Source organism: Nerophis ophidion, linkage group LG02 (genome assembly GCF_033978795.1).
Source record: "Nerophis ophidion isolate RoL-2023_Sa linkage group LG02, RoL_Noph_v1.0, whole genome shotgun sequence".
Taxonomy (NCBI): domain Eukaryota; kingdom Metazoa; phylum Chordata; class Actinopteri; order Syngnathiformes; family Syngnathidae; genus Nerophis; species Nerophis ophidion.
In genome coordinates this window covers 90,817,754-90,837,174 of record NC_084612.1, presented here as the reverse complement: position 1 = coordinate 90,837,174, position 19,421 = coordinate 90,817,754, and the positions used below count along the sequence as shown (strand labels likewise).

Below are 19,421 nucleotides of genomic sequence, written 5' to 3'. Positions count from 1 at the left end.
CTTGGAGAGGAGGAAAGCAATGGATGTGGAGCGGGTCTAACATGATACTGTGAAAGTTCAATCCATAATGGATCCAACACAGTCGCGAGAGTCCAGTTCAAAGCGGATCCAACACAGCAGCGAGAGTCCCGTTCACAGCGGAGCCAGCAGGAAACCATCCCAAGCGGAGGCGGATCAGCAGCGCAGAGATGTCCCCAGCCGATACACAGGCGAGCAGTACATGGCCAACGGATCGGACCGGACCCCCTCCACAAGGGAGAGTGGGACATAGAAGAAAAAGAAAAGAAACGGCAGATCAACTGGTCTAAAAAGGGAGTCTATTACTATTATTATTATTATTAAGTAGTGGCTTATAGTCTGGAATAGATAGAAAATTGAAAGCTTTTTTTCAAGCTGGGTCGGTGTGCTGGTTATTTGTTGACGTACTAAACGCCGGTATCATATTGTCTCTGCTGATGGAGTTCTGTAAGAATTGTTTAAAAAAAGGCTGATACTAACAAAAAAAAGGATAATATGATTTACGTCAAAATGCCAAATATCGGCACCGATAATCCGTGGAGCTCTAGTATTTACCTTATAATTCCTGTATTGTAGGAGCCAGGGTCAGGACCCATGAAGCAGCTATTAATTAAGGCCCTAAAATCCATAGTGGGCCGTCTGCCCAGGACAAGCCCCGCTGTGTTACAGTCAGGGTCACCTCATTGACGGCGATGAAGGAGCCCATTCAAATGTTCAAAACAAAAAGCGTGTGGTTTCCCAGCCGATTCCGGCATTGGAACGCTAAACTTCCTGGATTTACAACCGAGCAGCTAAGAAAGAACCTTCAGTAGAAACCACAACGTGGTGTTTTTCTAGAGGTCCACCCAGCTTCAGCCGCAACGAGAGGGCACTCAAGCGCCACCACCAGGACGAAACCCGGGTGTCGCCCAAAGCTCACACCAGTCTTTATTTTTTACTTTTCTGATTAAAATTGCCATTGTGGTTGGTTTCCAGTGCAAATACGTAAATCTGCTAAAATGATGAGTGAAGAATCAATAATCAATCCATAATGGTCTGGAGTTGCCACACAGCAGATCAAACTTGGGCAAAATACGGCCCGCCTGCCACATGTGGCCCATTCAAATTTTCAATCCGCCCCCCCGGACGTTCTACATAATTTTTACAGACCTTCAACATCAAAAATGTTTCCACCATTATGATGTTTATGACTGTGAGTTTTGAACTATAGAATGTCGTTCAATGGTTGAAATCTGTGCTCTTGAGTGTTATTTCGGTAATCTTCATCACAATATTTTCAAATTTCTGCATAGAAGTGCTAATATATCATATTACAATAGAATAGAATAGAACATAATAGAATAGAAAGTACTTTATTGATCCCTGGGGGATATTCAGCACCACAGTTGGCTCACAATAAACAAACACTTTTTACATGTGCATAATATAAAAACAGTCTATTATACAGCATTATTCACATGTGAGTAATGTAAATACAGTCTATTATAAAGCATTATTCACATGTAAATAATATAAATCGTTTATTATACCACATTATTCACATGTGAATAGTATAAATACAGTCTATCATACAGCACTATTCACAAGCGAATAATATAAATACTTTATTATACAGCATTATTCACATGTGAATAGTATAAATACTTTATTATACAGCATTATTCACAAGTGAATAATATAAATACAGTATTATACCACATTATTCACATGTGAATAGTATGAATACAGTTTATTATACAGCATTATGGACATGTGAATAACATAAATACAGTCTATTATACAGCATTACTGACATGTGAATAATATAAATACAGCATTATACCACATTATTCACATATGAATAGTATAAATAGTTTATTAAACGGCATTATTGACATGTGAATAATATAAATACAGTCTATTATACAGCATTATTCACATGCGGATAATATAAATAGTCTATTATACAGCATTATTCACATGTGAATAATATAAATACAGTATTATTCACATGTGAATAATATAAATACAGTATTATACAGCATTATTAACATGCGAATAATATAAATACAGTCTAGTATACAGCATTATTCACGTGTAAATAATATAAATAAAGTCTATTATACACCATTATTCACATGTGAATAATATAAATACAGTCTATTATACAGCATTATTAACATGCGAATAATATAAATACAGTCCTTTATACAGCATTATTCACGTGTGAATAATATAAATACGGTCTTATTATACAGCATTATTCACATGTAAATATTACAAATAAAGTCTATTATGCAGCATTACTCACATGTGAATAATATAAATACAGTCTCATTATACCGCATTATTCACATGTAAATAATATAAATACAGTCTATTATAGAGAATTATTCACATGTAAATATTACAAATAAAGTCTATTATGCAGCATTATTCACATGTGAATAATATAAATACAGTTAATTATACCGCATTATTCACATGTGAATATTACAAATACAGTCTATTATACAGCATTATTCACACGTAAATAATGTAAATACAGTTTATTATACAGCCTTATTCATGTGTGAATACTATAAATACAGTCTATTATACAGCATTCACATGTAAATATTACAAATAACGTCTATTATGCAGCATTATTCACATGTGAATAATATAAATACAGTCTATTATACAGCATTATTCACATGTAAATAATATAAATACAGTCTATTACACAGCATAATTCACATGCAAATAATATAAATACAGTCTATTACACAGCATAATTCACATGCAAATAATATAAATACAGTCTACTATACACCATTATTCACATGTAAATAATATGTTAAAATATTACATTATGTGTCAAAAACAACAACATGGCTGACAAAGATGTGGAAGGGGTCTCGGCCTGGTGGAGTTTTTCAGCACGTCGCAATGCTAGCATGTAGCCACCTAGCACGCCGATGTCAGAGATCTGTGTGGCATTTAATAATCATAATCACACACCGAGTGGCTGTCATGGCTGCCACCTTTGATTGTGTCAGAGTCCTGATTGGTTCATCAGAAAATATGGCGTGACTGATCTCGTTAGTCGCAATTAACGTCCCTCCTCGTCGGTAATTGTTCTCAACGTGTCGCCGTCTGACCCGCCATCCATCACTTCCTGTCTCTGTCTCGTCCGGCTGCAAGGGGAGGCCGACCAATCACAGGAGACGGAAGACCACATTTCTTTTAATCCTCCATGTTTGGTTTTTAATAGCTCCATGTGGGCGAATGCTGCTGAGACCTCAAAAAGGGACAAGCGGTAGAAAATGGATGGAGCCCCCTCTCCTGCCTGCAACCCTGCGGGCTGTGCTGGGAAATCACTCAAGAACCACAGTGTTGTCTGCGTCCCCTGCAGTGGACATTTCTGAAAAAGTCTGGCTCCAAAACGTATGTGTCATGTTGTGACGTGGTCATACAGCAGGGGTGTGCAAATGATTCCCGGGCGCGGCCACGGCTGCTGCTCACTGCTCCCCTCGCCTCCCAAGGGGTGATCAGGGGTCAGTGTTAATTCCGACAGCAAAATTTGATTTAGTTTTCATCATAGTCTTTTGACTAAAACGTAATTTAGTTTTAGTCATAATTTAGTTGGTATAGCTCGGTTGGTAGAGCGGCCGTGCCAGCAACTTGAGGGTTGCAGGTTCGATCCCCGCTTCCGCCGTCCTAGTCACTGCCGTTGTGTCCTTGGGCAAGACACTTTACCCACCTGCTCCCAGTGCCACCCACACTGCTTTAAATGTAACTTAGATATTGGGTTTCACTATGTAAAGCGCTTTGAGTCACTAGAGAAAAGCGCTATATAAATATAATTCACTTCACTTCACTATTTAAATTGTTTTAGTCTAGTTTTAGTTGATGAAATATAAGATTATAGTCGAGGAAAACTACAGTAGATTTAGTCGACTAAAGGGTAACATGTAAACTTTCCCTTCAATTTAGTGTGCCTTATAACCCCATGCGCCTAATGTACAGGTTGATTTACGGGGTAGAGGGTAGTGTATATTGTAGCGTCCCCGAAGAGTTAGTGCTGCAAGGAGTTCCGGGTATTTGTTCTGTTGTGTTTAGCTCGGTTGGTAGAGCGGCCGTGCCAGCAACTTGAGGGTTGCAGGTTCGATTCCCGCTTCCGCCATCTGAGTCACTGCCGTTGTGTCCTTGGGCAAGACACTTTACCCACCTGCTCCCAGTGCCACCCACACTGGTTTGAATGTAACTTGGATATTGGGTTTCACTATGTAAAGCGCTTTGAGTCACTAGAGAAAAAGCGCTATATAAATATAATTCACTTCATTTCACAATTTCTGAAAGTCAAAGCAAAACAGCGGGAAAATCACCGATGCTAGTCGTATTTTGATGAAAATCATGTCTCAAATTTAATAGGGACGGCGTGGCGCAGTGGGGAGAGTGGCCGTGCGCAACCCGAGGGTCACTGGTTCAAATCCCACCTAGAACCAACCTCGTCACGTCCGTTGTGTCCTGAGCAAGACACTTCACCCTTGCTCTTGATGGGTGCTGGTTGGCGCCTTGCATGGCAGCTCCCTCCATCAGTGTGTGAATGTGTGTGTGAATGTGGAAGTAATGTCAAAGCGCTTTGAGTACCTTGAAAGTAGAAAAGCGCTATACAAGTACAACCCATAATTGTCACTTGGTCAAAATATTTCAGTGTGTTTATTAGTACTTTTTCAGCACAATATATATGAACATTTCCTATTGTTGCGTCCCTGCTCTCCAATTATCACCTGCTTCCGATGATCTCCTCGTTAGGCGAAGACGCTGTAATTGGCGGCGGCCTCATGTCAAGAAGTGAACGTTTCTGATGTCTGATCTTCCTGCACGCCACACGTAGCGTAGGCTTTCTTTAATGTGTGTTTGTGTGTAAGCCCCGCCTTATCACTTCCTGCCTCAGTCTGTCACTCTGTCAGCAGCATTATCAGACGGCGCCGTGATTCATGTTAGCAGGCGGCCCCTCGGGCTCTGCGTAAAATAACATTTAAAAAAAAGGCGCAGTGTGACGATGATAATGTCAGCAAGCAGGCCTCGGCGTGACGGATACGATGGCGCCGGGATAGGTGAGCGCTTATCTGCTCTGTGACCATCCCAGAGTAGGCGGTTCCTGGCGTCCACTTCAGGTTCATTCTGTCCTCACGTGACGGCCCCGTGATTTGCTGGATAATGGGGCCGCCTGCAAAGAGATAAGAGAGTGCTTCACTTCCACATCCAAGCATGTGATTTAGTGTGTCCATCAATTTGATGTTGTTTACATGCAGCTTCACGGTGGCAGAGGGGTTAGTGCGTCTGCCTCACAATACGAAGGTCCTGCACTCCTGGGTTCAAATCCAGGCTCGGGATCTTTCTGTGTGGAGTTTGCATGTTCTCCCCGTGAGTGCGTGGGTACTCCGGCTTCCTCCCACCTCCAAAGACATGCACCTGGGGATAGGTTGATTGGCAACACTAAATGGTCCCTAGTGTGTGAATGTTGTCTGTCTATCTGTGTTGGACCTGCGATGAGGTGGCGACTTGTCCAGGGTGTACGCCGCCTTCCGCCCGATTGTAGCTGAGATAGGCGCCAGCGCCCCCCGCAACCCCAAAAGGGAATAAGCGGTAGAAAATGGATGGATGGATGGATACATGCAGCGTCTGTAGCTGGTGTGGCTAGTGGCACGAAAGTATTTTAGTATAATAACACGTCTGTGAAATGAATTATTTTTATATAGCGCTTTTTCTCTAGTGACTCAAAGCGCTTTACATAGTGACACCCAATACATTTAAACCAGTGTGGGTGGCACTGGGAGCAGGTGGGTAAAGTGTCTTGCCCAAGGACACAACGGCAGTGACTAGGATGGCGGAAGCGGGAATCGAACCTGCAACCCTCAAGTTGCTGGCACGGCCGCTCTACCAACCGAGCTAAACCGCCCCAATTACAATAAGAAAGCATGCAGTTCTTACTTGGTTGGGATGTATTCTTCCACTCACATTAGCCGTCTTTACCAAAAGTACATTTTCAATAAATCCATCCATTTTCTACCGCTTATTCCCTCTTGGGGGCGCTGGCGCCTATCTCAGCTACAATCGGGCAGAAGGCGGGGTACACCCTGGACAAGTCGCCACCTCGTCGCATGGCCAACACAGATAGACAACATTCACACTCACATTCACACACACTATATTTTCAATGTCTTACTTTATTTTTTATTATTTTTTAGCTATGACTATTTTAATTAGTTATTTTTTTATGTATTAATTTTTATTTTACGGCGCCAACATGTTTTCTTGCAACCACTTTTTATATAAATTTGTATTTATTTTATTAATGAATATTTATTTATTTTTTATATATTCATTTTAGTTTAACTGCAACAAAAAATATTTTTATACCCCTGACAATTTATCATTCAATTGTATTGATTATATTTTATTTCTGTTTATTAAACTGTATTTATAATTTTTTTTTAAATAATATATATGTGTATATATATATATATATATATATATATATACATATATAATATTTTGTAATTATTATTGATTTATTATTATCTATTTATAATTATTATCCCACTGGGTTGTGAGTTTTTCCTTGCCCTTATGTGGACTCTGAACCGAGGATGCAGCCCTTTGAGACACTTGTAATTTAGGGCTATATAAATAAACATTGATTGATTGATTGATTTATATTTTAAAATGTTATTTTACAGCACCTTGCAATAAATTATTTTATTCATGACTATGTTAGTGAAATTATTTATATAGTATTTTTTATACATTTGTGTTTCACTGCAACAAAAAATATATTTTAAACCCCTGACGATGTATTTTATTTGTTCTATTTTATTTCAATTTTTTTAAACTGTGCTTGATTTTTATTTTTTCTTTGTTTAATTTTACAGCACCGATATTTAATTTCCTTGAAATAACTTTATTTTATTTAATTATAGGTATATATATTTTAATTTGTATTCATTCATAATTTTTTTTACTGCACTAAAACAATATTTTTTTTGCAAGCCTCCGAATTATATTTTCCTTATTTTTTTTATTTTATATTTATTTATCATTATTTTTTTTATTTTTTTTATTTTACACAACCAAAAATTCACTTTCATGCAAGCACTTTTTATTTTGTTATTTACTTATTTTTTTCCTTTATTTTTGATTTCAAAATTATTTATTGTTTGTTCATTTTTTTATTTTTTTTATTTTACACCACCAAAAATGTATTTTCTTGCAAGCACCTGAAAAAGTATTACTTTTTACTTCATATTATTATTTTCATTTTAGCTCTGAATATGTTTTAATTTACAACAACAAAGAAAAAATAATTTATATTAAAATGTATTTTTTTTGTTATATTTTATTTAAGTTTTTTAAACTTTATAATTATTTTCATTTGTTTATTTAAAGTTACAGCACCAACTTTTCATTTTTTGCAATTACTTTTTATTTGAGTTAATTTTAGGTATAAATATTTAAATTTGTATTTTTTCATGAATTTTTTTACTACAACAAAAATGTATTTTCCTGCAAGCCCCCGACAATGTATTCCTTATCTTTACCTTTATTAGTTGTTTCGTATGTATAATTTTTTTTTATTTTTTTATTTTACACTACCAAATATTAATATTCATGATATCTTGTTTTTTTCCTTTTATTTAATTTTTTCATATTCATTCTTTATTTGTTTTGTTTTTTTATTCTACACCACCCAAAAATATTTTTTATGCAAGCACTTACTTGATGTTATTTACTTTTATTTTTCCATATTTTTATTTTTCGTATTTATTCATTGTTTTGCTTTTTATTTTACACCACCAACAATTCATTTTCATGCAAGCAGTTTTTATTTGAAGTTATTTACTTGATTTTTTATTTTGTATTTATTCACTATTTGTTTACTTTTTATTTTACACCACCAAAAATGTATTTTCATGAGAGCTTGTTTACTTCTTTTTGTTCATTTTTAATTTCGTATTCATTCATTATTTGTTTAGGTTTTTTTTATTTCACACTACCAAAAATTGTTTTTCATGCAAGCACATTTTCTTTGATCTTATTTACTTATATATGACCTTTATTTTGTATTTTGTATTTATTTATTATTTGTTTACTTTTTATTTTACACCACCAAAAATGTATTTTCATGAGAGCTTGTTAACTTCTTTTTGTCCATTTTTTATTTCATATTCATTCATTATTTGTTTAGGTTTTTTTTATTTCACACTACCAAAAAATTTTTCATGCGAGCAATTTTTCTTTGATCGTACGTACTTATATATGTCCTTTATTGTGTATTTTGTATTTATTTATTATTTGTTTACTTTTTATTTTAACCCACCAAAAATGTATTTTCATGAGCGCTTGTTTATTTGTTTTTGTTCATTTTTTATTTCGTATTCATTTATTTTATTTGTTTAGGTTTTTTTTATTTCCCACTGTCAAAAATTGTTTTTCATGCAAGCACATTCTCTTTGATCTTATTTACTTATATATGTCCTTTATTTTGTATTGTGTATTTATTCATTAATTGTTTACTTTTTATTTTACACCACCAAAAATGTATTTTCATGAGAGCTTGTTTACTTGTTTTTGTCCCTTTTTTATTTCGTATTCATTCATTATTTGTTTAGGGTTTTTTTTATTTCACACTACCAAAAATTGTTTTTCATGCAAGCACTTTTTCTTTGATCTTATTTACTTATATATGTTCTTTATTTTGTATTGCGTATTTATTCATTATTTCTTTACTTTTTTTTTTTGACACCACCAAAAATTCAATTCCTTGCAAGCACCTGACAAAGTATTACTTTTTACTTTATTTCAATATTTTAATTTTAGCTATGGATATTTTTTTTTTTTTTTTTTTTTAAATTTGCAGGTATTCATTTTTATTTCACACAGTATGTTTTATTTTACAGCACCAAAATTGAATTTTCTGGCAGGCTTTTTATGTTATTTTTTGATTTTAACCTGAATTTATAATTATTTTTAAAAATGTCATATTTATTTAAAGTTGTATTGATTCATTCTAATCGATCATTTAATAATGCATGTACTTTTCTCTCCTCCTTGCATACACAGCTACAGCCTGGAGGGCCTGAGCGGCGGCCAGGAGGAAGTCAATGGCTTGACGCGGCGGGGTCCCCGCATCCAGGAGCCTTCCAGGATGCCGCGGCATGACGTGGACGAGCGGGGCTCCCTGGTATCGCTCACGGAGGAGCAGGAGGAAACGGGGGTGCTTGGCGGCCTGGAAATGCTGGTAAGCAGAAACATCATGTCCACAAGTCCCATCCTGACATTTTAATAAACAATATTTCATGCATCTTGCAGAAATCCAGACGCTCTCGGCCCCTGAGGAACAGCTGCCCGCCCATGACCCTGCCCCTCACCAAGTCAGTGTCCATGCTGGCCATCAGCCACCGAGACATTGACGGTGAGTGACATGTGTCACGGTCAAATATGTCCTCTTATGTATTTACGTTTCACTGCCTCGTCAACATAAAGTTATCCCTTGCTTTTTTATCACCGGCTTTAGCATTTTTGAGGAAGTGCAAGAAGTTGTCACTGTTTCCCGCTAACTCACTAATTAGTTCCTTATGTTTTTTTACTGTATTTTATATGCTTTTTGTGAAATCGAAACTGGTAAAAATTGCTAAATTTATATGCAAAAAACAAGTATTACATTTTTCCATATATCTCATAACATTTTTAGAAGATATATTTTATTAAAACTATGCGAAATTTAAAAAATGGTGGAATAAAATACAGATTTTGGATAGGAGTATTAGAGTTGTGTTATTTAATATGTCATGAAAGGTCTTTCAAAGTACATTTTGTAAGCTTTTTGTGAAATCTAAGATTGTAAAAATAATAGAATATAAAAAAGAATGTAGTGTTTAACACAGCAGATGACATTTGGGTTGGGAACATTCCCTATATGATCACATAATATGTCATGAAAGTTCTTAGAAAATATATTTTATATATATATGTATACATATATATATAGCAATTTTTACCAGCTTAAATTTAACAAAAAAAGCTCACAAAATATACTTTTATAGAGCTTTCATGACATATCAAACGACATAACTCAAATATTCCAATCCAAAATGTCTATTTAATTCTACTGTTTTTTTTTTTACCAGCTTTAATTTATTTATAAATACTATATATGATCACATAATATCTCATTAAAGTTCTTAGAAAATATATTTTAGTCAAACTTCTTGTGGAATTTAAGCTATAAATATATATACAGTATATACAGTGTGTATATATATATATATATATATATATATATATATATATATATACACACTGCCAGCTTAATACCTTTATACCAGCTTAAAATTTAAGCTGGTAAAAATTGCTATATATGTATATATATATATATATATATATATATATAGCAATTTTTACCAGCTTAAATTTTACAAAAAAAGCTCACAAACTTTAATTTTATAGAGCTTTCATGACATATTAAACGACATAACTCAAACATTCCAATCCAAAATGTAAATTTATTTCTACTGTTTTTTTAAGAACTTTAATTTGTTTATAAATTCCATATATGATCACATAATATCTCATTAAAGTAACTTACAAAATATATTTTAGTCAATCGTCTTGTGGAATTTAACCAAAATATATGTATATATATATATATATATATATATATATATATATATATATATATATATATATATATATATATATATATATATATATATATGTATATGTATATATACATATATTTTGGTTAAATTCCACAAGACGATTGACTAAAATATATTTTGTAAGTTACTTTAATGAGATATTATGTGATCATATATGGAATTTATAAACAAATTAAAGTTCTTAAAAAAACAGTAGAAATAAATTTACATTTTGGATTGGAATGTTTGAGTTATGTGATCCTAGGTTACATCACTGAGGATGTGTCCAGTTGCACCATTGGTGTATTTAAAAAGTTGCTTTTCTGGGACAACCAGTGACTACCAGGAACAGTCTGGTTGACCACCAAGTATAGATTGGTGACAGCTGGAGAGACAGCGGACAGCCCGGAAAGACGGCACCGGGGCAGTGAGGGGTAGCATCCCGAGCTGCACCTTCTGAGAGGAAGGAACCCACAACAAGCTACGAATCGACCTACAGGAAATATACCCCCAGGGATTCCCGAGAGGGGGGGCGGAAGAGAATCCCACTGGACGGATCAAAGGTTGACGACACATGGCAATGGTAACACGACGACGACTATGGAATGCATATGTGGGAAGGTATGCAAGAACCGACATGGCCTGCGGATCCACCAGGCCAGGATGAAGTGTATGCAGAAGGTGGTAGAATCACAGCGCACAGGAACTACGCCTGGTGAGACGCAGGAGGAGCCAGGCCCGGAGTCACCCCACAGTGCCCGGAGCCTCCAGGTGATGCAACCACCAGAAGCACACAGGACATCAGAACATCGTCGGGTAAAGTGGCCCCAAGCTAGCAAGGAGAAAGAGTGGCTCCAGTTTGATGAAGATGCTGATACCATCTTAGAAACAACAGCCAAAGGGGACGCTGATCGACGCCTCAAGACGATGACCACGATCATCATCAGCCTCGCTGCAGAGAGGTTTGGACTTGAGGAGAAGCGGGCAGCGAAGCCCCCCTACATCATGAACAATAGAGCGAGTAAAATCCATCAGCTCAGGCAGGAACTGAAGTGTTTAAGACAGCAGTTCAAGGTTGCACGTGAAGAGGATAGGGGGCCTCTTGCGGAACTACGTTGTATAATCCGCAAGAAGCTAATAACCTTGAGGAGAGCGGAGTGGCATAGGAGGAGGAGGAAGGAAAGGTCCAGGAGGAGAGCTGCCTTTCTGGCGAATCCCTTTGGAGTCACAAAACAGCTGCTAGGACAGAAGCGAAGCGGTAGACTGGCCTGCTCCAAAGCTGAGGTCGACCACCACCTCAAGCAAATTTACAGCGATGGATGCAGAGAACAAGACCTAGGCCCCTGCAGGTCCTTGATCAATCCACCAACACCAACGCTTGACTTCGATGGGAAAGAGCCCGGCTGGAAGGAAATCCAGGAGGTGGTCCGCAGGGCAAGGACGAGCTCTGCTCCAGGGCCCAGTGGAGTACCTTATAAGGTCTATAAGAACTGTCCAAGACTACTCCACAGACTCTGGAGAATCTTGAAGGTGATCTGGAGGAGGGGCAAGGTAGCAGACCAGTGGAGACAGGCAGAGGGTGTGTGGATCCCAAAGGAGGAGAAGTCTAAGAACATCAATCAGTTCCGAACCATCTCGTTGCTGAGTGTTGAAGGGAAGATCTTCTTCAGCCTCATGGCCAGGCGACTGACAGACTACCTCCTGAAGAACTCCTACATTGATACATCGGTCCAGAAAGGAGGGATCCCAGAGGTATCTGGATGTCTGGAGCACACAGGCGTGGTCACTCAGCTCATCAGGGAAGCCAGGGAGAATAAGGGGGACCTGGCTGTTCTGTGGCTGGACCTCGAAAATGCCTATGGATCCATACCCCACAAGCTGGTCGAAGAGGCACTGAATCGGCATCACATTCCAAAGAAGTTCAGAGACCTCATTCTGGACTACTATGCCAACTTCCATCTAAGAGTCTCCTCCGGAAAAACAACCTCCGACTGGCACAGGCTTGAAAAGGGGATCATCACTGGCTGTACGATCTCAGTCATCCTCTTTGCGCTCGCCATGAACATGCTGGTGAAGTCTGCGGAAGTTCAGTGCAGAGGTCCCCTCTCCAGGTCTGGAGTCCGGCAGCCACCCATCCGAGCCTTCATGGACGACCTGACAGTGACCACTACATCCGTCCCAGGTTGCAGGTGGATCTTGAATGGCCTTCAGGAGGTGATTTCCTGGGCTCGCATGAACTTCAAGCCGGCCAAGTCGAGGGTCCTAGTGCTAAAGAAAGGAAAGGTTACTGGCAAGTTCTGCTTCTCACTTGGCACCACCAAAATACCATCACTCACCGAGGAACCTGTGAAGAGCTTGGGAAAGGTGTTTAATTGCAGCCTGAGAGACGCAGCCTCCACAAGATCGACCAACCAAGACCTGGAGACCTGGCTGACCGTGGTGGATAAGTCTGGCCTTCCTGGCAAGTTCAAGGCCTGGATTTACCAGCACGGGATTCTCCCTCGGATCCTCTGGCCCCTCATGGTGTACGAAGTCCCCATTTCAACGGTGGAAGGCTTTGAGATGAGGGTCAGTAGGTTCCTGCGCAGGTGGCTAGGACTGCCGCGAAGCCTGAGCAGCATTGCTCTATACGGGCATAACAACAAACTGAAGCTCCCCATCAGCAGCCTGAGCGAGGAGTTCATGGTGACACGGTCCAGGGAGCTCCTACAGTATCGGGAGTCCAGTGACCCAAAGGTTGCACAGGCTGGGATTGAAGTCAGGACGGGGCGGAAGTGGAGAGCTGTCGAGGCTGTGGATGTTGCAGAGGCAAGGCTACGGCAAAAGGTTTTGGTGGGAACAGTGGCGCAGGGGAGATCTGGCTTAGGTAGCAGAAGAACACCTCGCTATGACAAGGCGCAGGGGAAAGAGAAGAGGTCACTGATCCTCGAGGAAGTGCGAGCAGGAGTTGAGGAAAGGCGAGCCTGCCAGATGGCGGGAATGCGGCAACAGGGCGCCTGGACGAGATGGGAACAAGTATCAGAGCGTAAGGTCACATGGACCGAGCTCTGGAAAGCCGAACCCCATCGAATAAAGTTCTTGATCCAGGCGGTCTACGATGTGCTGCCAAGTCCATCCAACCTCTTCACCTGGGGAAAGGTGGAGACACCAGGGTGCCCCCTCTGCCAGAGGAGAGGAACCTTGGAGCACATCCTAAGCTGTTGTCCAAAAGCCCTGGGTGAAGGGCGGTACCGCTGGCGACATGACCAGGTCCTGAAGGCCATAGCTGATGCCATCTGCAGGGGAGTCAGTCACAGCAAGAGCCTCCGCCCAGTGAAGAGTACTGCTTTCATCAGAGCTGGGGAGAAGTCAACACCGGCTGCCCGGAACACCTCGTCTGGCCTGTTGGCAACAGCACGCGACTGGGAGCTGTCAGTTGATCTGGGAAAGCAGTTGAAGTTCCCTGACGTGGTTGCTAAAACAACACTAAGGCCAGATATTGTGCTCACCTCAGTGGCCTCCAAGCAGGTAATCCTCTTGGAGCTCACAGTGCCTTGGGAGGACCGTATGGAGGAGGCCAATGAGAGGAAGAGTGCAAAGTACTCTCAGCTTGTGGAGGAGTGTCGGAGCAATGGGTGGCGAGCGATGTGCCGGCCGGTTGAAGTGGGGTGTCGAGGGTTTGTGGGCAAATCTCTCTGCAGGGCCTACAGAATGCTTGGCATCACAGGGGCCAGCCAGCAAAGGGCCATGAAGTTAGTCACAGATGCAGCAGAAGTGGCATCAAGGTGGCTGTGGATCAGGAGGGGAGAGGCGTGGCATGTAGGGCAGTAGCGCTACCTGGACACAGGCTGGGGCCTGATCAACCCTGGCTGGGTCGCCTAGGGGAGGGGGTCTGATTGTTGAAAGACCCGAAACCCCCTGTGATCCTAGGTTACATCACTGAGGATGTGTCCAGTTGCACCATTGGTGTATTTAAAAAGTATATATATATATATGTATATGTATATATATATATATATATGTATATGTATATATATATATATATATGTATATGTATGTATATATATATATGTATATATATATATATATGTATATATATATATGTATGTATATATATATGTATATGTATGTATATATATATATGTATATATATATATGTATGTATATGTATATATATGTATATATATATATGTATGTATATGTATATATATATATATATATATATATATATATATATGTATGTATATATATATATGTATGTATATGTATATATATATATATATATATATATATATGTATATATGTATGTATATATATATATATATGTATATATATGTATGTATATATATATGTATATATATATATATAAATATATGTATGTATATATATGTATATGTATTGCCATTTTTACCAGCTTAAATTTTACTAAAAAAGCTCGCAAACTATACTTTTATAGAGCTTTCATGACATACTAAACGACATAACTCAAATATTCCAATCAAAAATTTCTATTTAATTCTACTGTTTTTTTTTTACCAGCTTTAATTTATTTATAAATTCTATATATGATCACATAGTATCTCATTAAAGTTCTTAGAAAATATATTTTAGTCAAAACGTCTTGTGGAATTTAAGCAATATATATATATATATATATATATATATATATATATATATATATATATATATATATATATATATATTGCAATTTTTACCAGCTTAAAATTGAGAAAAAAAGCTCACAAAATATACTTTTATAGAGCTTTCATGACATATTAAAGGACTTAACTCAAATATTCCAATCCAAAATGTCTATTTAATTCTACTGTTTTTTTTACCAGCTTTAATTTATTTATAAATTCCATATATGATCACATAATATCTCATAAAAGTTCTTAGAAAATATATTTTAGTCAAACGTCTTGTGGAATTTAAGCAAAAAAAAAAAATATATATATATATATATATATATATATATATATATATATATATATATATATATATATATATATATATATATATATATATTGCAATTTCTACCAGCTTAAATTTGACAAAAAAAGCTCACAAACTATACTTTTATAGAGCTTTCATGACGTATTAAACAACATAACTCAAATATTCCAATACAAAATGTCTTTTTAATGCCACTATTTTTTTTACCAGCTTTAATTCAATATAAATTCCATATATGACCACATAATATCTCATTAAAGTTCTTAGAAACATATATTTTAGTCAAACTTTTTGTGAAATTTAAGCAGGTGAAAATATATTGAATTGGAATATTAGAGTGGTGTCATTTAATATGTCATGAAAGCTCTTTAAAAGTACATTTTGTAAGCTTTTTGGTGTAATGTAAGATTGTAAAAAATAGTAGAATATAACGTAGTGTTTAACACAGCAGATGACATTTTGGTTGGGAATATTCCATATATGATCACTGATTCTCAGAAAATATATTTTGGTTAAATATATTTAGTTAAACTTATTGTGCAATTGAAGCTATACATATATATATATATATATATATATATATATATCCCTGTGCTAGTTAACCACAGAAAAAGTAGTAAAAAATGGCCCTATTTTGTTGCATTTCTTGATTCTCTGTTGAGTTTTGCTTTGGTTCTTTCCCTCTCCTGCCTTCCTCGCCCCCTCAGTGGTGGGACGTCTTCGCCGAAGGAGGCGGATTTCCTTCTCGTTCAGTCTGTCCCCCATCCTCACTAAGTCTAAGTCGCTTTACGGCGACTCGTCCACTAGCGACGATGACGATAACTCCAGTAAGTATGACGGTGTGGACCTCGGACTAGGTGTTCCCCCCGTAGAACCGCCGTGTTCCAGTAGTAGTTTGTTTTCAGAAAGTTTTTTTTTTTTTGTCTGGCGGGGGGGGGGGATGAGGTCAGCTGAGGGGTGAGATGAATAATGAATGAAAACATGAATTATGAATGCCCCTTATGCATGATGGTGACTGTTATGATCAAGTCTGCAGGATTTCCGCAGCGCTCGGCTCAATCTTGATCTAAGGAACTGACGCTTGCCTGGTTCGGATTTGTGTTTTTCATCCGATGCCAAGGATGCGCTAAAGCAGTGTTTTTCAACCGTTTTTGAGCCAAGGCATGGTTTTTGCGTTTCAATCAATCGATGTTTATATATACAGCCCCAAATCACAAATGTCTCAAAGGACTGCACAAATCATTACGACTACAACATCCTCGGAAGAACCCACAAAAGGGCAAGGAAAACTCACACCCAGTGGGCAGGGAGAATTCACATCCAGTGGGACGCCAGTGACAATGCTGACTATGAGAAACCTTGGAGAGGACCTCAGATGTGGGCAACCCCCCCCCCCTCTAGGGGACCGAAAGCAATGGATGTCGAGCGGGTCTAACATGATACTGTGAAAGTTCAATCCATAGTGGCTCTAACACAGCCGCGAGAGTTCAGTTCAGAGCGGATCCAAGACAGCAGCAGGAAACCATCCCAAGCGGAGGTGGATCAGCAGCGTAGAGATGTCCCCAACTGATACACAGGCGAGCGGTCCATCCTGGGTCTCGACTCTGGACAGCCAGTACTTCATCCATGGTCATCGGACCGGACCCCCTCCACAAGGGAGGGGGGGACATAGGAGAAAAAAGAAAAGAAGCGGCAGATCAACTGGTCTAAAAAGGAGGTCTATTTAAAGGCTAGAGTATACAAATGAGTTTTAAGGTGAGACTTAAATGCTTCTACTGAGGTAGCATCTCGAACTGTTACCGGGAGGGCATTCCAGAGTACTGGAGCCCGAACGGAAAACGCTCTATAGCCCGCAGACTTTTTTTGGGCTCTAGGAATCACTAATAAGCCGGAGTCTTTTGAACGCAGATTTCTTGCCGGGACATATGGTACAATACAATCGGCAAGATAGGATGGAGCTAGACCGTGTAGTATTTTATACGTAAGTAGTAAAACCTTAAAGTCACATCTTAAGTGCACAGGAAGCCAGTGCAGGCGTAATGTGATCAATCAATCAATCAATCAATCAATGTTTACTTATATAGCCCTAAATCACTAGTGTCTCAAAGGGCTGCACAAACCACTACGACATCCTCGGTAGGCCCACATAAGGGCAAGGAAAACTCACACCCAGTGGGACGTCTGTGACAATGATGACTATGAGAACCTTGGAGAGGAGGAAAGCAATGGATGTCGAGCGGGTCTAACATGATACTGTGAAAGTTCAATCCACAATGGATCCAACACAGTCGCGAGAGTCCAGTCCAAAGCGGATCCAACACAGCAGCGAGAGTCCCGTTCACAGCGGAGCCAGCAGGAAACCATCCCAAGCGGAGGCGGATCAGCAGTGCAGAGATGTCCCCAGCCGATACACAGGCAAGCAGTACATGGCCACCGGATCGGACCGGACCCCCTCCACACGGGAGAGTGGGACATAGAAGAAAAAGAAAAGAAGCGGCAGATCAACTGGTCTAAAAAGGGAGTCTATTTAAAGGCTAGAGTATACAAATGAGTTTTAAGGTGAGACTTAAATGCTTCTACTGAGGTGGCATCTCGAACTGTTACCGGGAGGGCATTCCAGAGTACTGGAGCCCGAAATGAAAACGCTCTATAGCCCGCAGACTTTTTTTGGGCTCTAGGAATCACTAATAAGCCGGAGTCTTTTAAAAAATGCGGAGGCACACCACCAGCAGAAATTTATTAAAAACAAAACTCAGTTGACAGTAAAAAGTCGTCGTCGCAATTGTTGGATGTGACTTTAAAGCAGGGGTCGGGAACCTTTTTGGCTGAGAGAGCCACGAAAGCCAAATATTTTAAAATGTATTTCCGTGAGAGCCATATCATATTTTTTTAACACTGAATACAACTAAATGTGTAATACACTTTGAAAAATTTGGCTTTCATGGCTCCCTCAGCCAAAAAGGTTCTCGACCCCTGTTGTAACACGTGCTGAATGTGGCTTGGCATTGTCTTGCTGAAATAAGCAGCGGCGTCCATGAAAAAGACGGCGCTTAGATGGCAGCATATGTTGTTCCAAAACCTGTATGTACCTTTCGGCATCAATGGTGCCTTCACAGATGTGTAAGTTACCCATGCCTTGGGCACTAATGCACCCCCATACCATCACAGATGCTGGCTTTTCAACTTTGCGTCGATAACAGTCTGGATGGTTCGCTTCCCCTTTGGTCCGGATGACACGATGTTGAATATTTCCAAAAACAATTTGAAATGTGGACTCGTCAGACCACAGAACACTTTTCCACTTTGCATCAGTCCATCCTAGATGATCTCAGGCCCAGAGAAGCCGTCGGCGTCTCTGGATGTTGTTGATAAATGGCTTTGGCTTTGCATAGTAGAGCTTTAACTTGCACTTACAGATGTAGCGACGAACTGTATTTAGTGACAGTGGTTTTCTGAAGTGTTCCTGAGCCCATGTGGTGATATCCTTTAGAGGTTGATGTCGGTTTTTGCTACAAGGATCAAAGGTCACGGTCATTCAATGTTGGTTTCCTGCCATGCCGCTTACGTGGAGTGATTTCTCCAGATTCTCTGAACCTTTTGATGATATTATGGAGCGTAGATGTTGAAATCCCTAAATTTCTTGCAATTGCACTTTGAGAAACGTTGTTCTTAAACTGTTTGACTATTTGCTCACACAGTTGTGGACAAAGGGGTGTACCTCGCCCCATCCTTGTTTGTGAATGACTTAGCATTTCATGGAAGCTGCTTTTATAGCCAATCATGGCACCCACCTGTTCCCAA

The 19,421-nt window shown here is 38.9% G+C and overlaps 1 protein-coding gene across 6 annotated transcripts in view; it reads left to right on the top strand.

Moving 5' to 3' along the window:
• LOC133548231 (A-kinase anchor protein 13) overlaps positions 1 to 19,421 on the top strand; it is a 411,300-nt gene that overhangs the window by 290,678 nt on the left and 101,201 nt on the right. For 5 of the 6 annotated variants that reach the window (XM_061893549.1, XM_061893546.1, XM_061893547.1 and 2 more), the window contains 3 exons: positions 9,109 to 9,286; positions 9,358 to 9,460; positions 16,328 to 16,447. In XM_061893549.1, coding sequence (XP_061749533.1) covers positions 9,109 to 9,286; positions 9,358 to 9,460; positions 16,328 to 16,447 — 401 coding nt within the window. The remainder of the gene's footprint in view (positions 1 to 9,108; positions 9,287 to 9,357; positions 9,461 to 16,327; positions 16,448 to 19,421) is intronic. The other variant, XM_061893548.1, reaches the window with a different exon arrangement.